The sequence below is a fragment of the Panthera tigris genome, chromosome B4 (assembly GCF_018350195.1).
Source record: "Panthera tigris isolate Pti1 chromosome B4, P.tigris_Pti1_mat1.1, whole genome shotgun sequence".
In the NCBI taxonomy this organism is placed as follows: Eukaryota; Metazoa; Chordata; class Mammalia; order Carnivora; family Felidae; genus Panthera; species Panthera tigris.
This window is the reverse complement of record NC_056666.1, coordinates 24,405,462-24,429,429: the sequence shown is the minus strand read 5'-3', so window position 1 is coordinate 24,429,429 and position 23,968 is coordinate 24,405,462. Positions and strand designations below refer to the sequence as shown.

The window sequence follows — 23,968 nt, the reverse complement described above, 5'->3', positions numbered from 1 at the left end:
TCTTACAATTAAAAGGGAAACCTTTAGAGTTCTGAAAAATGTTTACAATGTGGTTAATCAGTTTGATTGCCTTTGAAATATATTCCCTTCCATTGGCTTTCCTCGATTAAATGCCTTTAAGCAAGTAGCTCTATAGCTCTGGAGACCTGCAGCATTCTCTTGTGCCCAAGTTTTGAATACTAGGCTAAAAGGGAATTTGCTGTATTCCTTTTATATGTACGTGTGTGTATTTAAATTTTTTTAGTTGATACAAAGTTACATTAGTTTCAGGTTTACAGCACAGTGATTCAGCATCTCTGTAGGTTATACTATGCTCACTACAAGTGTAGCTTCCATCTGTCTCTGTGCTGTATTGTACCTTTCTAAATATTTTTAAACAGGTACTCTACACACTGTTCAGGAAATCTCAAATATTCTACTTTATGTTTAGATTCTCTTGTACCTTCAAATAGAGATATGTTATGGTTATTATGAAGGTGATAAACTTAAATAGTCTTGAATTGTGTACCGGTAGTTCCTGGGTTGGAAAAGCAAATTTAACTTTAAATTGGGACTACTATGGAACTAATAAAAAGTTGATAAATTTGAAATATTATGGTTAATATTAATAATAATAATATATTTGGCAATAGAGCAGAATTTAAAAAATGTCTTTGCAAATTAAAATAATGGTCTTATATTAGTGGTCATCACACATGTTCTATAAAACACCAGATAATAAATACATATTTTTAAAGTTTATGTATATATTTTGAAAGGGAGAGGGAGAATCCTAAGCAGGCTCCACACTGCCAGTGCAGAGCCTGATGCAGGGCTTGAACTCAAAAGCTATGAGGTCGTGACCTGACCTGAGCCAAAATCAAGAGTTGGATGCTGCTTAACTGAACCACCCAGGTGCCTCGAAAACATTTTTAACTTAAAAAAAAAAAAAACAAAAAACTGGAGGTATAATTACGCAACAGCATTCTGTTAGTTTCAGGTATACAATGTAATGATTTGATATTTGTCTTGCAAATGAAATATTTTTAAGTTTGCCAGCTCTACAGTCTGTTTTGTTACAACTAGTAAGCCCCACTGTTGTAGCACAAAAGCAGCCATAGATGCTACATAGTGAGTGGATATGTCTGTCCATGTTCCAATAAAACTTTATTTTTTATGTTTTATTTATTTTTGAGAGAGGGTGGTTGGGGAGAGGAAGAGTTGCGGGGTGGGGGGGAGTTGGGGGAAGGGGGGGGCAGAGGATCCGAGGTGGGCTCTGTGCTGACAGCAGTGAGCCCAGTGTGGGGCTCAAACTCTCGAACTGTGAGATCATGACCTGAGCCAAAGTCAGATGCTTAACTGACTGAGCCACTCAGGTGCCCCCAATAAAACTTTATTTACAGAAAAGGTAGTGGCTTGGATTTGGCCATGGGCCATTGTTTGCTGACCCATAGTCTAAATCAGAGAGTTGAGATTTAGTAGGATTGTATTTAAAGCCTTTTTTTTTTTTTTTTAACTTTATAATTTTGAGAGAGAGAGCACACACATGAGCAGAGAAGGGACAGAGAGAGAGGGAGAGAGAATCCTAAGCAGGCTTCATGCTGTCAGCATGGACCCCGATGTGGGGCTCAGTCCCATGAACCACGAGGTCATGACCTGAGCCAAAATCAAGAGTTGGGTGCTTAACCGACAGAGCCACCCAGGCACCCCTCTATTTAAAGTCTTTTTAGGGGCGCCTGGGTGGCTCAGTCGTTTAAGTGGCCGACTTCGGCTCAGGTCATGATCTCGCGGTCCGTGAGTTCGAGCCCCGTGTCGGGCTCTGTGCTGCTAGCTCAGAGCCTGGACCCTGTTTCAGATTCTGTGTCTCCCTCTCTCTGACCCTCCCCCATTCATGCTCTGTCTCTCTCTGTCTCAAAAATAAATAAACATTAAAAAAAATTAAAAAAAATAAAATAAAGTCTTTTTAAATACTTTTATAATCACAAGATGAATAAGGCCTGGTTTAATAGGATTTTAGTTGAATGTATTGATAGTATGTTATGACTGTTTAGAATCTAAAAGCCAAATTCTTAGGGTACATTAGCTGAACTTTAACCTACTGTGTGCCGTTCTTATCATATCCATTTATATTATACTAGCATTATGTTCAGTTTTGAGTATCACACTTTAAGATCCTGCAGACAGGAATGCCTTCAAGAGGAGAATATTCAGGAGGCAAAATATCTGGGAAGTGTACCTATAATGTGAAACAGTTGAAAGCAGTATTTCTAAGTTGAGGAAAGGGTGGCAGAGGAACTAGATAGCTGTCTTCAAATTTTTGTCATGTAGGATTAGAGTATTAGACTGAGTTTTAAAAAAATCTGACAGTACATACAGAAGAAGGGGGAGTTTAGCTATTTATATGAATCAGATTCTGGAGAGTGGAATGGACATTGAATTTTCATGATTAAATTCTTAGTAGTAAGCCTTATTATATGAGAGTATATGCATTGGAAGGAGGGGAGGTTGGCTGTGATCAGGATTGATTTACAAAAGGACTTGGAAAATAGAAACCATTAATTTGATTCAGTACTCTTATCAGCTGTTTGTCTAAGTGGAACTAAAAATTCTGAATAACTTTGAGGATATGAGGCTTTTGTCACGATCAGTTCAAAAATCATCTACACTACACAAACTAACCCATTTTTACTCTCAGTACAGAGAAATTAGTGTTACCAACGCTAATAAATAATAAATAATTGACACATTAGTAAGTATTACGTTGGCTATTTAAAATATTACAGTGTTTTCCTTACTAATGGTTTTCTAGTAATCACTCATTTTCTTGAGTGGTTATTTAGCCAAAAACAATACCAGGATAATAATTTATTCTGTATGTTGGATAGGTTGGTGAGCTTGTAATCACAGTACTGATCTGATGCAGGATTAAAATAGAGACAAATGGACTTGTTGAGTTTACTTAATACAGTTTTGTAAAGGGAAAAAAAAGGTTGCCTGTTTTAATTTAGTAAATGGTGCTATGGATCAGTGCTTCAGGTCTGTTCTTTATTATAATTCACTAATTCAGAATAATTATGAGGAGAAGCTATCTTTCTTAGGGGAAAAGTGAGTTCCAGAATATCTTAAGTATCTTAAGAACTGTTTTAAGAAAAAGATAACATGAGGTAATCAATGAAAATATGACCTACCATTTCACATACACTAGAAAATTGCATGTAACTTCAGAACTATCAGGCTATAAAGGCAGAATGAAGGAACAATAAAATTCATAAACCAGTTGTTTGGAAAACTTGTGATTTTTTTGGTGACTGTCCTTTCCATAGTACTGTTAAAAAGGAAATGAATATTTGAACTCAAAATAATCAAATACCACAGAATTGCAAACAGTTCTCAAAGTCTTTTTTTTTATTTTTTAACGTTTATTCATTTTTGAGAGAGTGCAAGTGGGGGAAGGGCAGAGAGAGAGGGAGACACAGAATCTGAAGCAGGCTCCAGGCTCTGGGCGTCAGCACAGAGCCCCATGTGGGACTCGAACCCATAGACCGCGAGATTGTGACCTGAGCTGAAGTCGGCCGCTTAACTGAGTGAGCCACCCACGCGCCCCTACCGTTCTCTAAGTCTTAATTAATGGGTCTTTTCTCACCTATTTACCACTTCAACAACAACAACAACAAAAAACTCATCCTGTTGGGGCACCTGGGTGGCTCAGTTGATTAAGCGTCTGACTTCGGCCCAAGTCATGATCTCGTGGTTTGTGGGTTTGAACCCCACGTTGGGCTCTGGTGACAGCTCAGAGCCTGGAGCCAGCTTCAGGTTCTGTCTCCCTCTCACTCTACCCCCGCTCATACTCAGTCTCTGAAAAATAAATGAACCTTAAAAAAAAAAAGTTAAAAATCCTGTTGACCTTTAAAATGTGTAAGTTTTTTTGTTTTTTGTTTTTTGTTTTTTTAAATCTAGGGCTAGTCCCGTAAATTACATGTATATTTTCTGTGGATGAGTAGGATGAGATTTACCTCCCAGGAGATGTGTATTTTCAAATTAGATAGCTTGGGTTGTTACCTGATTTACTGATTGACTCTGTAGCTTTGCCCAGTACTTTGGGGAAATGTTGCTTTGCGGTGGCTGCACTTAGTAGATATTTGTACAAATGAAACATCCAATACTAAAATAGGAAGATCTTTCCTGGATGGATTGGTTGAATACTATTGATTTCTAGCTAGTCAAATTGTCAGTTTTATCCTAAGACCAAGCCAGTGATTTAGGCACATTGTTTGGCCACTGACTTACCTGTATTTATTAATGTAAGAATTCACAATTTTCATACAAATGGTTTTTGCTATACTATAGATTTAATTGGCATTACATTTTAAAATTCAGTTAATGCTGGAAATGGTGCGCTTATACTTACATGGTATTTCAACTCTTTTTTCCATAGTTGTGGCAATATATGATTATACGAAAGACAAGGATGATGAGCTATCATTTATGGAGGGTGCAATCATTTATGTAATAAAGAAGAATGACGATGGCTGGTATGAAGGAGTCTGCAATCGAGTGACTGGTCTGTTCCCTGGGAACTATGTTGAATCAATCATGCACTATGCTGATTAAATTTTTTGCTTTTAAAGTAGGTTCTTATTATTCAGTCATACTGTGGGACTATTATGGTTAACAGAATTGTCTTAAAATGTTTTCAAACGTGCCCATATTTTCAGGACATGCTGTTTTATTGGTATAATTGAATGTCTACGTGTAAGCATAAGTCTTTGAGGCAGTTTGTGTATTGCTAAACAGCAATTAATACAGGAGGCTGTCCATACCTGATTATGCTTATGTACTTACTTACACAGTTAACTTTATGACCAGCCTAAGTATTCTGGGGGTGTGGGGTAGAATATTTAACAAATCATGATTCAGACTGTACCATTACATGTTTCCGTGCAGCATGGTTACTAACGCTATGTCAGACTAATATTAAAATCAGAAAACTTCAATCCTGGTGCTGGTCATACTTTTTGTTTAGACTTTCTCATTCTTGAAATATAATATTTGTTTAAAGCATGCATACAAATTTATGTATTGAAATATACTTAAAAAATCCAAGATGCTTCCAATTTGTGTAATATTTACTTGGAGTACTCGTACTTAGGTCTCTTGAAATGAATTGAGTCTCTAAGGTCTCCATGTGAAACAAAACAAAGGGTTATCTGTAATGTTGTAATTTGTACCTAAGTTTTTTAATGAGTGAATTTGCATTATAAATTTTTTCCATTCATAAATAAGTGAACCAAAGGTTTTTGTCCTTTCCTTCACTGGTTTGCTTTTAAAATGAATAAATAAATAAATAAAGTATACTGATTTATTGCAGAATTATGGTTCTATTTTCTCAATATAGTAACTGAAAAAAAAAAAAATACTAGCCTTATCTCAACCTGTCCCAACGGCAGTGATGGATTTTTGCAGATTTAAAATCTGAGATGGGTATTTACAAGTCAATCTGCTGAGTTCCTTTTCTAACGTAATTTTTTCAAAGCTAAGAAAATGTGTCTAAGTGTGCACATTCTGTTAAGTCAAATTCTTAGGGACTGCTGTTACGTCCTTCAGTTTTCCAGTGGGCTGTTGTATAGTGGTTCAATAAAAGGAAACTAAAAGTCTCTTTTACGTATTGTTTTTGTAGAAGTGGGTGCAATGGACTTTTCAATAGGCACTATTAATCCATTACCTGGCACTAGCAACATAAAACGGTTTTAAAAGGAAAATAATTCAAAAAATGGTGGATCATGTATTAATCAGTGAACAGGGATATATACCTGACCAACAGACTTATATTGTCTTTTGAAATAACTGAAATGCAACACATGCACTTTGTGTGTCTCCTCTTAATTTAAGGGAAGGTTGGCGGGATGTTTTTTCTTATCTTGTGTGTAATTCTGTATTGCCTAGGATATTAAAGTAGAGCACTCAAGTGTGGGTTTCTGTGTATTGAGGCTTTGTTTGGATTTCAAATTGCAGTTATGTACTGGGCGTTACAGACTTGTAACAGCATAGTAAATGGTAAGACTAGTGCAAAACATTTATTTCTGAAAATTAAAGGCCATTATTGCTACCAAATCAATGTGACTGTTGTATATGCATTTGCCTTTGTTAATTTTAAACATGATTTCAGTATCACTAGTGATCAGCTAGCTACCTTTTTCATTTTTTCAAGTGGAATGTTCTCTTAATTTTGTATATAACCTGTTGTCTAAATTTTATGTACAGTCTTTTATAATAAACCATTCTCCTATATGAACTTTGGATACTGTTAAAATCTTAATGTGGATTGAGATGTAGACTTCACAACTTTGTGACCTTGACTCCTATGGTGAAACAAGATAAACCATTTGAATTTTAACATTATTTATTTGTGTAATGGCTTTACATGTGGATCTTAACAGTGTAAACAATACCACATATAACCATCAAGATACCTCTATTAGGATTTACAGGACTAGAGTGACAGATTCAGGTGGCTTAATTACATTTAAAAAGTTTTCTGAAAAACTTTGCCAATAAAAAAATTGCCCATCAATAAGGTTGAAATGATTTTCTTTAAATGATTTTTGGTTATCTGCACGTGAAGCAAAGTATATTTCACAAAACTCCTTAGGCACAGTCTGGTAAAATAGCTGCCAGAAATAACAGAAAGAGTTGTCATTTATCCCTCGTGAGTACAATTTCTGAAAGCTGTATGAGGGCGTCTCTCTCAGGGGACGGTCGAAGTTTACTGATCTCTCTCACTGCTTCGTGGCAGTACTGCTGGGCGAGGTAGGTTGTCTGTTGCACACCGTCACTCTGCGGGGGCGGGTACAGAACAAGAGAACAGATGCATCACTCACTGGATCAGCTCCGAATTCCCTGCTATAGTAGAGATTAAGATGTACTTTTGAGATCAGGTTGATCAACACTAAACTATGTTTCAAGTGTCCTCCAACTCCTCGGTTCAGCTGCTTTAGGCATTTTTCTCAGAATGAGGCTAACAAAGCAGCGAACTCGTATCAAATAGCCATCGCCTTTCCCTGGTTTTTAAGTATTAGTTTTGAAAAAGTTCTACATGTATACAGTATCAGTTTTTAAGTGAAAAGAATCTAAAGTTAAAACACAATATATAACAAAAGTACAGAGCCCTTATGATGAAAATCAATACTTTCCTCCCTCCAAAGGCACAGTCATCTGTTGGTTTTGAGGTCTTAATTAGCAACTTTAGTTACTAGCTATTGCCTTCCTGCTGAGGAGGAGGATTTAGCCCACCCACCCTAGGCCTCTTATTTTGATAATTCTATTGCCATCTTTTCTTAATTACTTTTGTCATCATGTAGCATCAACTTTTCACTTTATCTCCAGGATATCCTATCCTACCAAGTGCTCCTATTCTTTATACTTTTACACTATAGAGATTTGCATTCTCCTCTCTAACCATGTTTTTATGTTGGTTCTAAAAGCTGAACACTAATAAAATACTATTTCCGTAATGTAAAAATACATTTACTGCAGAATCAAGTCATGTACTATAATTTCATCTCCCTCTCCATGGTTCCAAGCTCACAAGGCCCCTATTCAGAATAGAATATTAGTAACATTGGTCTGAAAGGTTCTGGTTTTCTGTACTTTACCAACTGACACAAAACAGGACACGTTTCAGTTTGCCCTGCCTTAGTGTACAGGAGCCCACTTATGAATGTAAATGCTTCCTTTTCTTCCTCTTTGGGAAAAAACTCCTGATCCCCAATCTTTCCACTGCCTTCATCATTCTGTTCACTGTTTAGACGGACTGCCTTAGCTCTAACAGACAGTTGTCTTCATCAAACTGTAGTTCATTCCACTGGTTTGAGTGCCTGCATCTTTCTCTTTCCTGATGTTTCCATGTTGTTCCTGAAATACATCCAGAGATAACTCAGAGAATGGGTACTGAAAGTCAACCTTATAGTTTTTTTAAGTTTATTTTGAAAAAGAAAGGAAATACACGAGTGAGGGAGGGTAAGAGAGAGAGAGAGAGAGAGAGAGAGAATCCCAAGCAGGTGCTGCGTGGACATCATGGAGCTGGATGCAGGGCTCAAACCCATGAACTGTGAGATCATGACCTGAGCCAAAGTCGGACGCTTACCCGAATGAGCTACCCAGGCGCCTCAACTTCATAGTTTTTGAGTGATGGCTTCCGCCTTCACATTTAATGGATGGTTTGGATATAAAACTCTTGTTTTGAAATGTTTCCTCATCAGGGTGCCTGAGTGGCTCAGTTGGTCAAGTGTCTGACTTAGTCTAGGTTCAGGTCATGATCTGTGGTTTGTGAGTTTGAGCCCCGCATTGGGCTTTGTGCTGCCAGTGCAGAGCCTGTTTGGGATTCCCTCTCTCCCTCTCCTGCTCATGCTTGCTCTCGCTCAAAAATAAAAATAACCTTAAAAAAAAAAGTTTGTCATTTTGAAGGCTTTGCTTTCTGCCTTCTATCATCTAGTGGTTTTGCAATACACTGAGCCAGTTTTGGTCTCTTCTCCTTTTGTAGGGGCCACTCTTTTCTTTGATTTTGTTTTTTTTCTCTTCCTGAATATATGTTACCTCATTGATCCTCTAAAAGCTCTCATTTTCTTCCCTTGCTGTTTACGTTTTTGAAGATCTGCTCAATTTCACGTTCTAACCCTTCTTTGGAGTTTTTCACAATCAAACTTTCTTAGAGCTTGTTCTTTTTTTTTTTTTTTTAATATCCTGTTCTTGTTTTATGGATACAGTATTTTTCAACCCCCCCCCCCCCCCCCCCCACTGATATTTTTCTCTGTTTCTGTCCATCTTGGTCTCAGCAAGCATTACTCAACTATTTAGTAATCCTACCAAGTAAGTCCTACTTGTCCATCTTTCATGAAGAAATAGGGACTAGGAGCTCGGGGTGAAAGGAGTTAGAGTTCAGAGGTCTTTGGAGAATTTGTTAAGTGAACATTCTTGTACTTTTCTAAATGCATTTCTGCCTGGGCTCGTTGGAACTTCATGGTTTTGCTAAGAGCAACAATTCATTTTCCCTCTTCAGTCCCACTTTTCACTTCAGTGGTTGGTGGTACTATTCTGACACCAGAACCTCTCCCAGGCACATCGACTTCTTTATTAGCTAAAACCCCTTCTCACACTCAGTTTTTTAGCAGTACTGCCAAACTACCCTCCACAAAGGTGGTAGCAAATTATGATGCTTAACAGTTTAGAGAGTTAAGAGAAATCTATCCTTAAGAGGGGCCTTGCTTTTTGGAAATCTTAAAAGTTATTATTTGGAAGTCTTTCAAGTACTGCACTAATCACAGATCTCAGACCACACACTGGCTCACTAAAAATTGCTTGCTCCGTCTCATTCATTGATCTGTTGGCCCCAAATGACTCTGGATTTGGAATTTGGAAACAGGTCATTCTCAAAAGACAGTTATCGAAACTATGTAAAAAGATCTGGCTTCTCCAGAAAAGTTGAGGATATGCGGCACTAGATGTGAAATAAGCTCAGACCCTGAAGGTTAAACAGTCTGCCTATGTAGGTTGTTTTTTTTTTTTTTTAAAGTTACCATTGATCACAGTTGTAAGAGGGAGGAGGAGAGACCATGCTGGGTAGGCAACTGCAAGAGCCTGACAACCTGGCTGTGGCCGAGACAAGAGCTTACACCAGGAGGCACAGCTGGGCAACAGGGAAAACAGCAGTGCTACCAGTGGATTTGGGGAAGGCTGGTTTCAAACTAGTGAAATCCTAATATCCAAGCCTTACCCAAGGCCAATTAGTCTTCAGAAAGACTTCTAGAAGGAAAAAGAATTATACAAGTTTCTCCCTCTGTTTTTGCCAAATCAACAACTGAACACACTTGGTTTTGCATCTAAAATTTGTTACATTATTTGGCTAAAGAACTTTGCCATGTTGTAAAATAATCTTACCTGTAATACGTATTGTTGAGCTCTGTCCACATCTCCTGGTAAACTGAACCGTCTCATTATCATAGCATTCATTTCTGGGAACTAATCATAAAGAAAGAAAATCTATTTACTGCTCTTGTGAGAATCAAATGTTCTACCACTTAAGTTTGTAACAATAGGAAAAAACAAAAAGGTGGTTACATGTTTAGATGATGTTGGATGGGGGGGCCAGTAAATTGTAGCAATTAAAGCAGCAGAGCTAAGAGAGAGACGCCCATTTCCAAGCCCAGGGACTGGCTGATGCTCAGAGGAGAGGCAGCTGTTGATGTTTGTTCATTCTGGGGTTCTTTCTATTCTATCCTTGGGTCCAACACGGAGTAAAAGAGAGTGAGGGAACAAAGTACATCCCTAAAATCTCCTTATTGGCTGCTCTTCTGGTCCTCAAACTTTAGATTGAACCATAATCATCAGAGGCCTGTTGGACCACTCCCTCAAAGTTTGCCACTCAATAGGGTTGGGACCCAGGCACGCATTTCTAACAGGTTCCAGATGATGTGGGTTTTGCTGGTCTCTGCTAACATTTTGAAAAACACTCGCTTAGGATGAGGCTGGGAATTAGGCATTCTACTTTTAGTGCTAAACTGAGTGACACTGAAAGCTGCTGCAGGATCTGAGCAGAGCCCTGCCTTAGCAGCTCGAGTGGAACAGAGCAACGGATGCTCGATGTTGACTGCGCCCTGGAGTCACGTGGGAAGTTTGTGGCTGCTTGGATCTGCTCCCAAAGACTGTGACTGTATTGGGTGGGGGTCTGTCCTGGGCATCAGGATTTGAAAAGTTCACCAGGTGTTTTTAATGTGCAGCCAAGGTTGAGAACCACTGAGTTACAGGAGACAGGTAGAGACAGGTTGCTGTAGTTGATTATAAAGAAGACCAAAGTTAAACTGTGGCACTAAGAGAAAAAAAGAAAATGCATACCTTGAAGATAAAAATCTATATTCTGTGTTACTTAGCAATAATTCAGGAGAATTACCACCATTAACAAAACCAGGAAGTTAGGGCTCTGAGTCACTGCATTTTCTAGATGGGAAGCTCTAGTTCTGGTGCCGACATAGCTGAGTGGGCTTCAACCTGTGTGTCCTGGCCTCCTCCTCAGTGTCCCGAGGGAGTTCAACTATGGGAGCTAAAATCCATTAGCTCTAACAGCTTCTGGTTCCATGAAATAAGAGGGAAGATATATTTAGTTTTGGACACATCAGTGCTTACAGCAGTTGCCAGTTTTTCCCTGGCAGTGAGCCTGAAGTTGTTGTCCTGTAACCACCACCACGGTATTAGTAATCCTAGAAGAAAAAATAGGGCACACATAGAAAAACCTCAACCGGATGATGACAGAGGAAGAATTAAGAATGTTCCTTTCAGAGTCAAGTATGTGTCAGAACAAAGTTCTAAACACGTAGAGGTTGCTCACATGCTTAGAAAATGTAAAGGCCAGCAACCAGTTAGCACTTAAATGAAAACCAGTAATTTGTTTTAGTTAGTGACCTTTTAAAAGAATAAATTTTACACGAAACAAAATCAGGAAAGCTCAAATCAGTCAATTTTAGTGGTAAAAAGCTAAATTAAATAGGCATTTGTCTTAATACCACACTCTAAAACTGATTTCTGGAAGGCTATGCCCCCAAAGCTGATAATGATATTGTCCTGGGCATCTGGTAAATTACCTTGTTTATGGTATATGAGCTTTTCCTGCAACACCAACAAATATGGTAAAATGTGCTGCTTGGGTGGCTTCTCTGATTCCTTTTACTATAAAAAACATCGAGAAAGCAAAGTTTGAAGCAAATATTTGCATGGAGTGTGACTACATCCTTTAAACAAGTAGTGTGTACAATTTTAATATGCAAATACCAAACTCTTCCCTAGGCACTGCCCTGTTCCCTTACTGTGTAGGTGGAGAAATGAGAAACCTAACAGGAACCACAGTTGCCTGCTCGCAGATTTAGTGAGCAATAAGAAAATTTTTGTTTGTCCAGGCTGTTTTACGGGGAAAACCTTTTAAGAGTATGACAACTCCTATTCCGTGAAATATGTCCATAAACCAAACTACGAAGGTGATCGATAAATGTAGTGAGCTTGCTCAGACGAAACCTGTCTAACTCTTAAGGGACCAGCTAGTCACAACACCAACAGAAGCCTGTGCAGCTGGTGCAGGGGCTGGGGATGGTGACGGCAGTTGGAAGTACAGCTACAGGCTGACATTTAGGTCTGGTGACTTATCAAATAAGGGAAACAGAAGAAAGGAAAAGAGCTTTATTTGAGAACTAATGTAATCTCTCTCTCTCTCTCTCTCTCTCTCTCTCTCACACACACACACACAAACCACCAAAAACCACTTCCATTTTGTTTCTGAAGATCTCAAAATCCAACTTCTATACTTTTTAAAGATTCAACATGATGTTTTTGTTCTTACAGAAAATACGTATACAGGTATACATGGAAGGACACTGTCATCATGGGGACCTCTGAGAAATGCCGAAACTTTCCTTAAATCCCCTGTACCAAGGTTATCAAGAAACCTTCAGGAGATGTCAAAAATAGTGAATTCCAGAGAGAGGGAGTTTCTACTAAGTTGCTGGGTCCAACAAATTCCAATTACAAGACAACCCACTGTGTGAAGTTAAAAAGGAAAAATGGCTTCCCAAGGTTGTTTGTCTTGGTGGAGCCTCAGTGTTCGCAAATGGGAAAATGCAAGGGCTAATTAATTGGCAAACAAAATTCCCCTACCTGTGGAAAAGATTACAAACATCTCACAACGAGTCCACTGAATGGGTTAGGTTAACGACAAATCATGGAAGCCGACACAGAAGCTCTTCGTTGAGCATCGCCAGTGCAGAGAATGCCAGTTACCTGCTCTGCGGGAAGCCCCACTGGGGATCGGACAAGCTCCGCAGGCGCCAGCTTGCATCAGCGTCAGCACTGGCACTGGTAATACATTGGGTAGTGATAGGAACACTGGTCTGAGAGGAGTTGGCGTCTAATTGTCTGCTGTGCCATTTACCAGATGTTTAATTTTGGCCAAGTTTGCACATCACTTTCTTACTTGTAGAATGGGCATAATACCTACCACAAAGAGGAGTTGTGAGATTAGAGGTAACGTATGAAAGAATCCTTTGCAGACCACAAAAACAATGCATTTTCATTAAATGAAGATACTGCACAGTCTTCTGTTATTTTGGAACTTGTTTTACCCTAAATCACTTTGAGCCCCATAAATATTTGACACATTTCTGGCCAAGAACCCCTTTTTTGCTGATATAATCTGTAGTGGAGACTAAACCTGATATTTTCTTTTAAAACGACAACGCTTTTTTGTACTAACTTTTGCCGATAAGCCACAGGACAGAAACAGCTGATCTACTTAGGAAGCAGGTTCTTTCCAGAATCACTTCCCTCTTGGCCTCACTCTGTGTTCCCCTTTCTAGGCGGCCATGTGCCTTTTAGCTCCCTTTTCCTACTGCCTTGTGGGCAGATGGGAACAGCACTGTCTGGTGAGGGTGAATGGGTACCTCGTGATGCTGCATTTCCCAGTGAGACACCCGTAGCACTGTGGTTAAGGACGCGGTAAGCTTCTGTGTGTTCCTTTTCCTTGCCCCCGCCCCCCTTTTTTAAACCAGTATTTTTAAATCTCTTATGTATTACTGACCACTTATAGGTTGGGGTGATACAGGAATGATCCATTTTTCCCCAACTTTGTCCCAGTGTATCTGAAAGGAGAACAATTCACAACTCCTTTGTGTAGAAGAAAGTTAATTAGTTTCTGTTGAAATAGGTTCATAGTGAAACAATCAGAAGAGGCATCCATTCTCCATCCATCATCTTAAAAGGTTCAGCGGAGTCAGCTGTTAGTGTCCTGGGGCTCATGACAATTATTTGTCATTGTTAAGATTCCTAGAAGTATGGCACACCAAGCTTTTTAGTAGACTACAAGCTTCTTTAGGAAAAGGCTTGTTCCTTAGTCATCTTGATAACCTCAGGGCCTCACTGAAAGAATCCTCACTGAGCTGGCAGTCTCCATTCCCTCCATTCCTCCTGTTCCTGACTCAACATTTACTAACCAGCGTCTGAATAGACTAACGTTTGGAGTCTGTACAGACAGCAGCCGGTGACTGATCTCTCTGGCCTCAGGCATGCCTTTACGTTTACATGGTTTATGACTCCTCCGTTTTGTGGGTTAATAGTAAAAAAGAAAATGTTCCTTGCTCATGCTTTAATGTATACAAGAGGATTTTATAAATTTTGTCGCAACTTAGCACATGTATTAATATTACTGAGTTTTGGGCTGGCAAGTTAGTCTCATGAGGAGAAAGAACCCATCTATAACACGTCGTTCTCTTCTCACCTCTGCCTCAAAATTCTGAGAGGACAGAGCCTGGTATTGAGGACTGCTATTTCCACAAAGGGCTTCAACATCTCCTTTTGGGTGGGTGAGTGGGTACTTCATTCCTCAGTTGACTGATGTCCACTAGCGTTGGCCAAGATCACCTGGTCCACCCCGCCCCTTCACCCCCGCCAGCTGCTAGATTCCCCTAAAGGAGAGTTACCCTGGTTATGGGTCTGCTAGACAGTGGATAAAAGATGATCTCTCCTTCCCTGGGTGGGAAATTGATCAAAAGCAAGGTCACTGGTTTCAATAATGTCAAAACAGAATCCCTGAGTTCTACGGAAGACATAGTTTATCTTTGTAAATTGTGAGAAAGAATACAGGCAAATCTCTCAAAAACTAAAAGTTACTAAAATTTTAGACCAAAGAGCTAATAATTCTTCATTTCATGGATTGGTGATGAACATCTTATTGCTTTGCTAAATACCGGATTAAATATGCTGCAAAGTTACAATCTATTAAAAAGATGTCCAAATGCCAGCCAATGTCCCACTCACTTCAAACCACACTTGGCCCAGCCACAGCCATGTGGCCGGCCTCCAGAGCAGGCTCTGGAAATAAATGTCTGCCTCGCCAGTCCCTGCAGCATCTCTGAAGCTTCCTAAGCTTTTTCATCCACGTGAAGGAGAACATAAAGGCAGCTTTTACTTACTTCCTTAATTGACAGTCCCTCAATCTGGAGAAAGAAAGAACTATGTGGTTCTAGTTGCCCTTGTAAATGTTCTTGACATTTTGAGGCAATGGCCAAGGCCCTCTGAGAGCAGCACACATTCCCATTAAACTTCTAGAACGGCAGAATTTCTTATGCTGGGAGGCCCTTCCAGTGCCTTTTTAAGGGGCTCTGAGGCACATCCCAAATCCAGTCCTATAATCAAGATGCGGAAACCATTCACCTTGTCAGTGCCTAAAATATATGGAAATAATCGTAATGCTACCTTAAATACATACAGCATTTAATTTACGAGGTACTTTCTCAGTTAATCCTCAGTACGACCCTGAGGGGAAAGTTGTAATCTCTTCCGTTTCAAGTTTTATTCACAGATAAAGCTTAGAAGTAAAATGGCTGGTCCCAACATCTCAGCCCCAGGGCCAGGATCAAATCTAGATCCAGGTCTCTTACCTGAATGCTTTCCCATATCTCCCCTATCAGCTTACCTAAATGCTTACCCCATACCTTCCCATCAGCTGTGCCTGGAACAGACAAAGCAGTGTGTCCAAGGGAGTTTGGAAAACCTACCTGTTGGCAAGCGAACAGGACAGGGCCGGTGGCTAACCCAAGCTTCAGATCTGCTGACGTTGGTTTGCCCATCCGGTCAGAACACGAGGTGAAGTCCAACACGTCGTCTATTAGCTGGTGGAAGGGAAAGAGGGGCATCTAGAGCACCACATCCCGCATCGCGGCTGCCCCTCCCGCTGTGCCAACAGGCCACGTTCTTAAAAAGCAGCAGACCGACCTGAAAGGCTATTCCCACGTTTTTCCCGTATTGATAGGCAATCTCATGCACCGCTGGATCAGGGCATCCGAGGACAGAGACCTGAAGCAGAGAGAGAATTCTGAAATAAGCTGCTGGCAGGCCCGAGCCAGGGAGCCCCAGTCTGTGTGCACAGATGCATCCATCCGGTCCCTCAAATGAGAGGCAGTGAGGCTGGTCCGAAGATACTGCAGCAGAGGGAGATCAAACATGCATACGCCACTGGTGCTTTTAATGAAAGGATGTCAGCCTCAGACGGCTTTTTCAAATTTTAAGGAAACCACCTTCCACCCCTTTCCCAGGAGAAGTCATCTTCCCCACTGCTTCCGGCACTCGGTGCTAAACCTGGCCTAAATGTTGGCTTTATTTTTATTTTTCTATTGATGTAGACCTTATTTTAGGGCTAGCTAGTCTGATCTAATCACACATGATGTTGCTATATATGTATTTCCTCATTTGTAGTTTCTTTTAATACTAAATTTTTGGTGATTTCACTTATTTCTCAAATGCAGCCATTTCCTCACGTGTGAAACAGCCTCAGACCTCGCGCTTCTGACATCCTGTTTTCTCATCCTCAAGGGTCTTCATGGTCCTACTGCTCCTGTATTTCTCTTGCAAGAAGTAATTAACTACATGGAAACTTTTTTTTTTCCTTTCTTTTTCAGTGGAGGAGAAGTAAGACTTCTAAGCACTTTTTAAAACTCAAAAAAAAAACTAGCTGGCTCCGGTCACTTGAGTGCCTTTCCCACTGCTCTGCTAAGCAGACCCTGACACACTTCAGAAAACAAAGACTGGGTAAAAACCGAAAGGAGGGAACAGGAATGAGGTCTACTCCACCGGAGAGGAAATGTCTATGCTGACTCCATGAGAAAGGCAGACAAGGTGCGGTCTCCTTCCTGAGGTGGGTCACTGATGATGAAGGATCCTGTCCTTCGTGACCCTCTGGTCGGCACCCTCTTTGCTCAGGCATCTGTGTAGCCCAGTGGTGCGGACTCTGCGGTTAGCCTGCCAGGGGCGTGTAAATACGCTACGTATTACCACGCGAACTTAGCGTATTACTTGGTATTTCTGGGCTTCAGTTTCCTCATCTGTAAAACGCAGGATCAAAAGCACTTAGCTCATAGGGCTGCTGTGAGGAATACACGCGATGCTGCTTTTAAACCTCAGCTGAGTGCTGGGCATCTGGCCATAACACTAGATGTTTGCTGTTGTTGTTAATTATCCTCCTCCTCCCCTTCTCCTAGGTGCAGGAACAGGAGCTGGGTAGTGTCCATGCTCTGTGGCTAATTCAAGCCAGCTCATACAATCTGGGCAACATTCTCTTAGCCCTGAGAATGTTTTTGATGACTTAATGAAGTCTGTGACCGCGTTAATGTTTGGCTGCAGGTCCTTGATACAAATTTGCCTGTCATGAAAGGTCAGGTGGCCACTTGAATGAATAACAAACTCACAACCGCTTTCAACGGCACAGACCTGACCACTGACAGGCACGGATCCACGTACAGGAAGAGATTCCTCTTTTCAACCATACTAAAGAATCTATGACACCAGCTGGGAGACGATTTAGAAATTTTGACAAGAGTCAAGAAAGCCATCAACTTGGCCAAAAGAATAAATGTGGTAAGATCTGGGCAGCTGAGGATGTGCTGAGCTCAGAACACAATGACACCCCCTTTCCAGGCAGAAATAACTCAGAGAGCGAGCCTGTTCATGCTGTTACTTCAACACAAAACAGCACAGAAATGCCAGCTTTCTTCCTGAAAAGTAAGAGATATTTAAAAACTCTCTTCTATTTCTAAACTCACTGGATTAAAATTTATGGAGTACATATGATGAGCACTTTACATTATCTTAGTTAAGCTGCACAGTGTCCCAGAAGCATTTCTTTTGTGGTTGATGATGATAAGAGCAAACAATTACCAAGCCCTCATCATATGCCAGGAGCTATTCTGAGATTTCTCGTGTATTAACTCACTTACGGGCCAGGCCTGGAGGCACAGAGAGCACCAGATGTTATAGGGCTGGGAAACGGTGGAATGAGAATTTGAACCCAAGAGTCGGACTCCAGAGACCATTCTCTTAATCACTTTATTACACTGCTTCCAAGGGGCGCAAAACAGAAGCCCAAAGAAGTCAAATCATGTGCCCGAGGAAGCAGAAAGCTGTGTGGTCTGGGCGCACCGCCCGCAGCTCACACGCTACCACAGAAACGAGTGACACTTAGTGGGCAGCTTCCGCTTCATAGGCGGGGAAGGGACGTTTCTGCCCAGATTTCCGCGCCTGGGGTGCAAAGACCGTTCCTCAGTGCCCAGAGAATCCCGCTCCCCCACGCCGGGTAAGGATCGCCTGGATCCGTCCCGTGCAGGTGGAGAAGTCACAAGCAGTGCAACACAAAAGGCACAGAGGACGTGTGCGGACAGGACACAAGCGCTTCTTGTGCTCAGCGCCAGGGGACAGGTGCCTCTTATCTTTCCAGATGTGGGTGGAGGATGAGGAATGACAGGGTAAAAGAAAGCGGAGCCCGGCTAACCTTTCTGTTGGAAGCAGGCCCACAGCAGGTCCTGCTGTACGCGTGTGGCTCTTCTGGGGGAAGAGGAGGAAGGTCTCAGAACGTTCTCATGAGCCTGGTCTCAGAAAGGCTGGGGAGCACAGGCTGCCTTGCAGGGACCAGCACTTGGTGTTCATCAAGCATCTCTGTGTCACCAAGGAAGTTAAGACATCTATCCTGAAGACACACAGATGCATCGTGTCTTCTTTATTAAAAAAATGGTGGAGATTATTGGAGCTCCATTCTTACATACAAAATATCGAAATGGGTGTTGTCAAAAACCAACTAAAAATACTGGGGGAGAATATATGCAACATAATATCATAGATAAAGTGCTGATATTCTTATTATATAAAGAGCTCTTTTTTGTTTTGTTTTAAAGTATATTTATTTTGAGAGAGAGAGACAGCGAGGGAGGGGCAGAGAGGGAGGAAGAGAGAGAGAATCCCAAGCAGGCTCTAGGCTGCTAGCGCAGAGATCATGACCTGAACGGAAATCAAGAGGTGGATGCTCAACGCACTGGGCTGCCCAGACGCCCCTGTAAAGAGCTCTTTAAAACTAGGGGCGTGGGGGGACCAAACACGTTAGAAGATGGGCAAAAGACACTGGCAAATAACAAAAACTGAAGATATAAAAATGGCCCTTAAGCACCTGAAATGTTCAAGTTCACTTAGAAGGGAGAAATGCAAATTAAAACCCCACTGCAATAACATTTTCTCATCTATCAAACTGGCAGAAACTGAAAAGCCTTACAACACATTCAGTGAGCGAGGCTGTGGGGAAACAGGCAGGAAGCTCACATACCCTGGTGGTGAGAACATCTCAGAGTACAGTCCTTATGGAGGGAAACGTGGTGGGGCAAGAACCACACACACGACTACCTTCAAATACACCCTGAAGGTACACTGCTAACAATTCAAAAACACACTGGAGCGCCTGAGTGGCTCAGTTGGTTAAGCGTCCAAATTCAGCTCAGGTCATGATCTCGCAGTTCACGAGTTGGAGCCCTGCATTGGGCTCTGTGCTGACAGCTTGGAGCCTGGAGCCTGCTTCAGATTCTGTGTCTCCCCCCACCTCTGCACCTCCCCCTAAAATATGCTCTTGGGCTTGCGCGGGCTCTCGCGCAATATGCCCTTGGGCTTGCGCGGGCTCTCGTCTCTCTCTCAAGAATAAAGAAACGTTAAAAAATAAAAATAAAAAACACACTTGCATAAGGTTAGGCACTATAGTATTATTTGTAACTGTAAACTAACTACTAGAAGCCTAAACACCCATATATAGGAGTGGCTGAGAAAACCACGGTATATCCACTCGATAGGATACGAAGCAGCTATTTAAAAAATGAGGAAGAGGGGCTCCTGGGTGGCTCAGCTGGTTGAGAGTCTAACTCTTGATTTTGGTTCAGGCCATGATCTTATGGTCATGAGATGGAGCCCGCCTCAGGCTCTGTGCCGCGTGTGCAGCCTGCTTAAAATTCTCTCTCCCTCTCTCTCTCTCAATACAATACAATACAATACAATACAATACAATACAATACAATACAGAGGAAGATTCTACAGAGCAGCATGGGATGATATCCCTGATACACTGTTAATTGAAGAAAACAAGGTGCAAAGGTCAGACACACACAGAAAAGGTAGCACAGCATCCTACTTTTCCTTGCAAGAAAGAAGGGGAAACAACATGCATGTGGGGCTGTTCATCTGTGTAAAAAGAAACACAGGAAGGAGGAAGCAGAAGCAAAGAGACTGGTCACTTACAGGGTGGGTGGAAAGGATGAGGAGGGGGACGGGACACATGGGAATGGTGGGCAAGTACCAGTCTGTATACACTTCTGACTTAAGGAGCTAGGTTAACATTTCATACACTCAAAACCACACCAACAGCCTCCAACCCCCGCAAAAACAAAATTGGTTAAGAATGGAAGGGGACCTCTAAAATGGAGTAAAAAATAACCTAGCTTATATTTCAAATAATAATATAACCACACTGAAAAGAGTAACTTCGAACACAGATTTTTGATTATATTATCCTCAGGCTAAAGACAAAAAGGAACTATAAACAAATACTGAACTACTAGGTTTTTGTTTTTTACAGAGATGGGAGTTACCAATTTTTAAACCCCTTTGGTATATTCTAGGGGACTGAGCAAGTAAATATATTGTGGAGAATGGGAGTCTAGCTTCTCATTCTTGGGGAAAGGAGCTACAAATACAGTCGACCTCTGAGCAACATGGGGGTGAGGGGTGCTGACACCCCTCCACCTCCTGTGCAGGTGACAATCTGCATATAATTTTTGACTCCCCCGAAACTTAACTATTAATAGCCCACTGTTGACCAGAAACCTCACTGATGACACATTTGATTAACACATACTCTGTATACGTATTATATACTACATTCTTACAATAAAGCTTACAAAAAATCATAAGGAGAAACTACTTTCATAGTACTATACTGTATTTATTAAAAAGAAAAAAGATAACCCGCATATAAGGATCTGTGCTGTTCTAACCTATGTTGTTCAAAGGTCAACTGTATGGAAGGACAGAATGCTAGATAAATCATGAATTCTGTGGAATGAGCCAACAATATGATACATCACTGTTTGGATACACATAGATGGGAAATAAAAAGATCAAGACATAAACATACCCATATATACACATTTGCAAACTTAGATACCGGTTATGCAATATATATATAAATTTCCTATTTCTGTCTACTATCATTGGAGGGCCCAATGATACCTAGTGGAGAGATCTTGGTTTCCAAATACCATTCTCCAACAAAAGAACAGGGCTCGTTGGAGAAATTATGAATCCTAGTGTTGGGAAGGGCAAGATGAACCTGGAACGTCTTCTGCCAGAAATTAATGAAGTGTTGGGGCACCTGGGTAACTCAGTCAGTTGAGCGTCTGACTCATGATTTTAGCTCAGGTCGCGATTGCAAGTTGTGGGCTCGAGCCCCGTGTCTGGCTCCACACTGAGAATGGAGCCTGCTTGGGATTCTCATTCATTCTCTCTCTCTCCCCACCTCCCCCACCCCCCCCCCCCACTTGCAATCTCTCTAAAAAATAAAGAAATTAAATAAGTGCTAAAAGAATGATGGGGGTAGATTAAAAGGACACAGAAGCCAGGTTAAAAGGCCTTCCCCACTGGCCAAATATGGGATAATTCAGCATTCAGATAAATAACAGTAAAGGGTTATAATCCATAGAATAAGAATCCAAGAGTTCACAGAGATAAGATCGTCCTTAAATCAAATACCCTTCTATCGTAGAAGCAAGATGTTGAAGGAATGACAGAATTCACAAAACAGTGACTTGGCAGCCATTGTGGTAATAAGTATCTGAAGAAAGAATCATAAATAGATGCGAAAACCAGAGAGAGTTTGATAAGCAGATTTACATAATCTCATAATCCCTCCCCGGATAGGGAAAAATAGTAACCTGAAAATGAAGTAACCTAGCAGTTACTACCGAAATCAAGTGATCAAAGTGAACATCACCAGTAACAGCACAAAAGGGTGTCACGTGGCCCCTGACGTGACGAACTGAGCAGGTGGCATCCTTTTTGTTGTTTTCCTGTGCAAAATGCATAACCGGTATCTAAGTTTGCAAAGCAGCAGACAGATCCAACTTGAAAGGCTCAATGACACATTAAAAAATCAAGGTAGGGGCGCCCGGGTGGCTCCGTCGGTTGAACATCCAACTTCCGCTCAGGTCACGATCTCACGGTTCGTGAGTTCGAGCCCCGTGTCGGGCTCTGGGCTGATGGCTCAGAGCCTGGAGCCTGCTTCCGATTCTGTGTCTCCCTCCCTCTCTGCCCCTCCCCCATTCATGCTCTGTCTCTCTCTCTCTCAAAAATAAATAAACATTAAAAAAAAAAAAATTAAAAAAAAATCAAGGTAATGGGGGCGTCTCGGTGGCTCAGTTAAGTGTCCAACTCTTGGTCTCAGCTTAGGTCATGATCTTGTGGTTTATGAGATTGAGCACTGTGTTGGCCTCTAGGCTGACACAGTGCAGCCTGCTTGAGATTCTCTCTCTCCCCCTCTCTGCCCCTCCCCTGCGTATGCTCACTTGAGCTATCTCTTTCTCTCTCTCCCTCTCAAAATACATAAATAAACTTAAAAAAAAAATCAAGGTAATATAAGAGCAAAGATGGACTGAGGAACTTGTTGCACACTGAGACATCGAAGACTTATGACAGTTAAATGCAACAAGAGATCCTGGACTGGATCCTGGACGAGAAAAAGTTTTCCCCTTTTCTTTTTAAAAAAAAATTTTTTTTTTTTTTTACATTTATTCATTTTTGAGAGACACAGACAGAGGGAGACACAGAATCTGAAGCAGGCTCCACTCTCAGCTGTCAGCACAGAGCCCGACACGGGGCTCAAACTCACGAACTGTGAGATCATGACCTGAGCCGAAGTCGGAGGCTTAACCGACTGAGCCACCCAGGCGCCCCTCCCCTTTCCTTATTACAATATTATGACAGCTGGTAAAATAGGAATAAGGTCTATGTGTAGATTAGATAAGAATTTTGTACCAAAAGACACTGTTCTGCAAATACAACCCACAAAACAAAATCCTGTGGTAGCATACTGTGGCTTTGGAAATAAAGTAACAGGAAGGCAGCCCATTGATTCCAGGCCTCATGCAGCACTGGAGAGTATACAAATTTGGAAAAAAAGAAAAGAAAAGAAAAACAAACGAATGCAGGATTATCATACCAGTTCTGGGTTCCAATCCCAGCTCAGCCATGTCTGACTGAGTAACACTGGATGGGCCACTGGACCTCTCAGATCTCATTCCTGTGAGATTTTTCTGGGGAAGAAATCATGGCCTCCACTGGTAAGCTCGAGTGTATTCTATATGACTAGGACACAAATAAGTAACCTTTCATTTAAACATATTACTTCCATTTTCCTATCAATCAGTGTCATAAAATAATCCTAGAGGGGGTCCTGGCTGGTTCAGTCGATGGAGCATGGGACTCTTGATCTAGGGGTCAAAGCCTAGATCATGACCCTTGATCATGAGTTCAAGCCCCACAATGAACGGAGAGTCTACAAGAAAGACAGACATAGAAAGACAGGACAGGACAAGAGAGGAAAGGAAGAAAGGAAAATACAATCCTTATTTAAAACAAAACAAAACACATCAATCTTAGACAACCCTCTCTTAGTTTTTATACTATTTCTACTAAAAAATAACAATGAGTGATTAAAGTTAACAGGATAAGTTATAAGCTGCTAAATTTCCTTCAAATTCCCATAACATCTTAGAATTCTATTAATTATTCCACAATAATTCTGATGTTTAAATTCTCTGTATTTCCTCTTTTTGGCACTTCTGGTTTGCTTTGCATGAACTTTTGGAGCCCAAATGTCTTTGCATTTTAAATACCAGGAGTACATAAAAATAGCCATTTTGAATATGCAACACCTCTGGAATATTTCTACCCATAGGCACTTAAATATAGAACCTTTTATTTAGAGCGCTCACACTATGATTTTGCCTTATTATTCTAACAGCTCTGGAGTATAGAAATAAATCATATAAAAAGTGAGTAGTTGTGGGATGATGCCGGAATGCCTCCTAGTGGACAGCACGAA

At 41.1% G+C, this 23,968-nt stretch overlaps 2 protein-coding genes across 20 annotated transcripts in view; one reads left to right on the top strand and one right to left on the bottom strand.

The window, feature by feature from the left end:
- ABI1 (abl interactor 1) overlaps positions 1-4,606 on the top strand; it is a 126,379-nt gene extending 121,773 nt beyond the window's left edge. For all 8 annotated transcript variants that reach the window (XM_007081310.3, XM_007081315.3, XM_007081313.3 and 5 more), the window contains one exon: positions 4,415-4,606. In XM_007081310.3, coding sequence (XP_007081372.1) covers positions 4,415-4,590 — 176 coding nt within the window. In that variant the 3' untranslated portion in view covers positions 4,591-4,606. The remainder of the gene's footprint in view (positions 1-4,414) is intronic.
- Positions 4,607-6,189: 1,583 nt separating this feature from the next.
- PDSS1 (decaprenyl diphosphate synthase subunit 1) overlaps positions 6,190-23,968 on the bottom strand; it is a 42,949-nt gene continuing 25,170 nt past the window's right edge. The window contains exons 8-12 of one of the 12 annotated variants that reach the window (XR_006219695.1): positions 15,784-15,864; positions 15,567-15,680; positions 9,913-9,993; positions 7,632-7,890; positions 6,732-6,813 (exon numbers count right to left, since the gene is read on the bottom strand). Coding sequence is in view for 6 of the 12 variants with exons in the window: in XM_042991265.1 (XP_042847199.1) it covers positions 6,673-6,813; positions 9,913-9,993; positions 15,567-15,680; positions 15,784-15,864 (417 nt within the window). In the remaining 6 variants the exon portion in view is untranslated. Of the gene's footprint in view, positions 7,891-9,911; positions 11,695-12,795; positions 13,009-15,566; positions 15,681-15,783; positions 15,865-23,968 lie in introns of those variants that run through there. The other 11 variants (XM_042991267.1, XR_006219697.1, XR_006219698.1 and 8 more) reach the window with 11 other exon arrangements.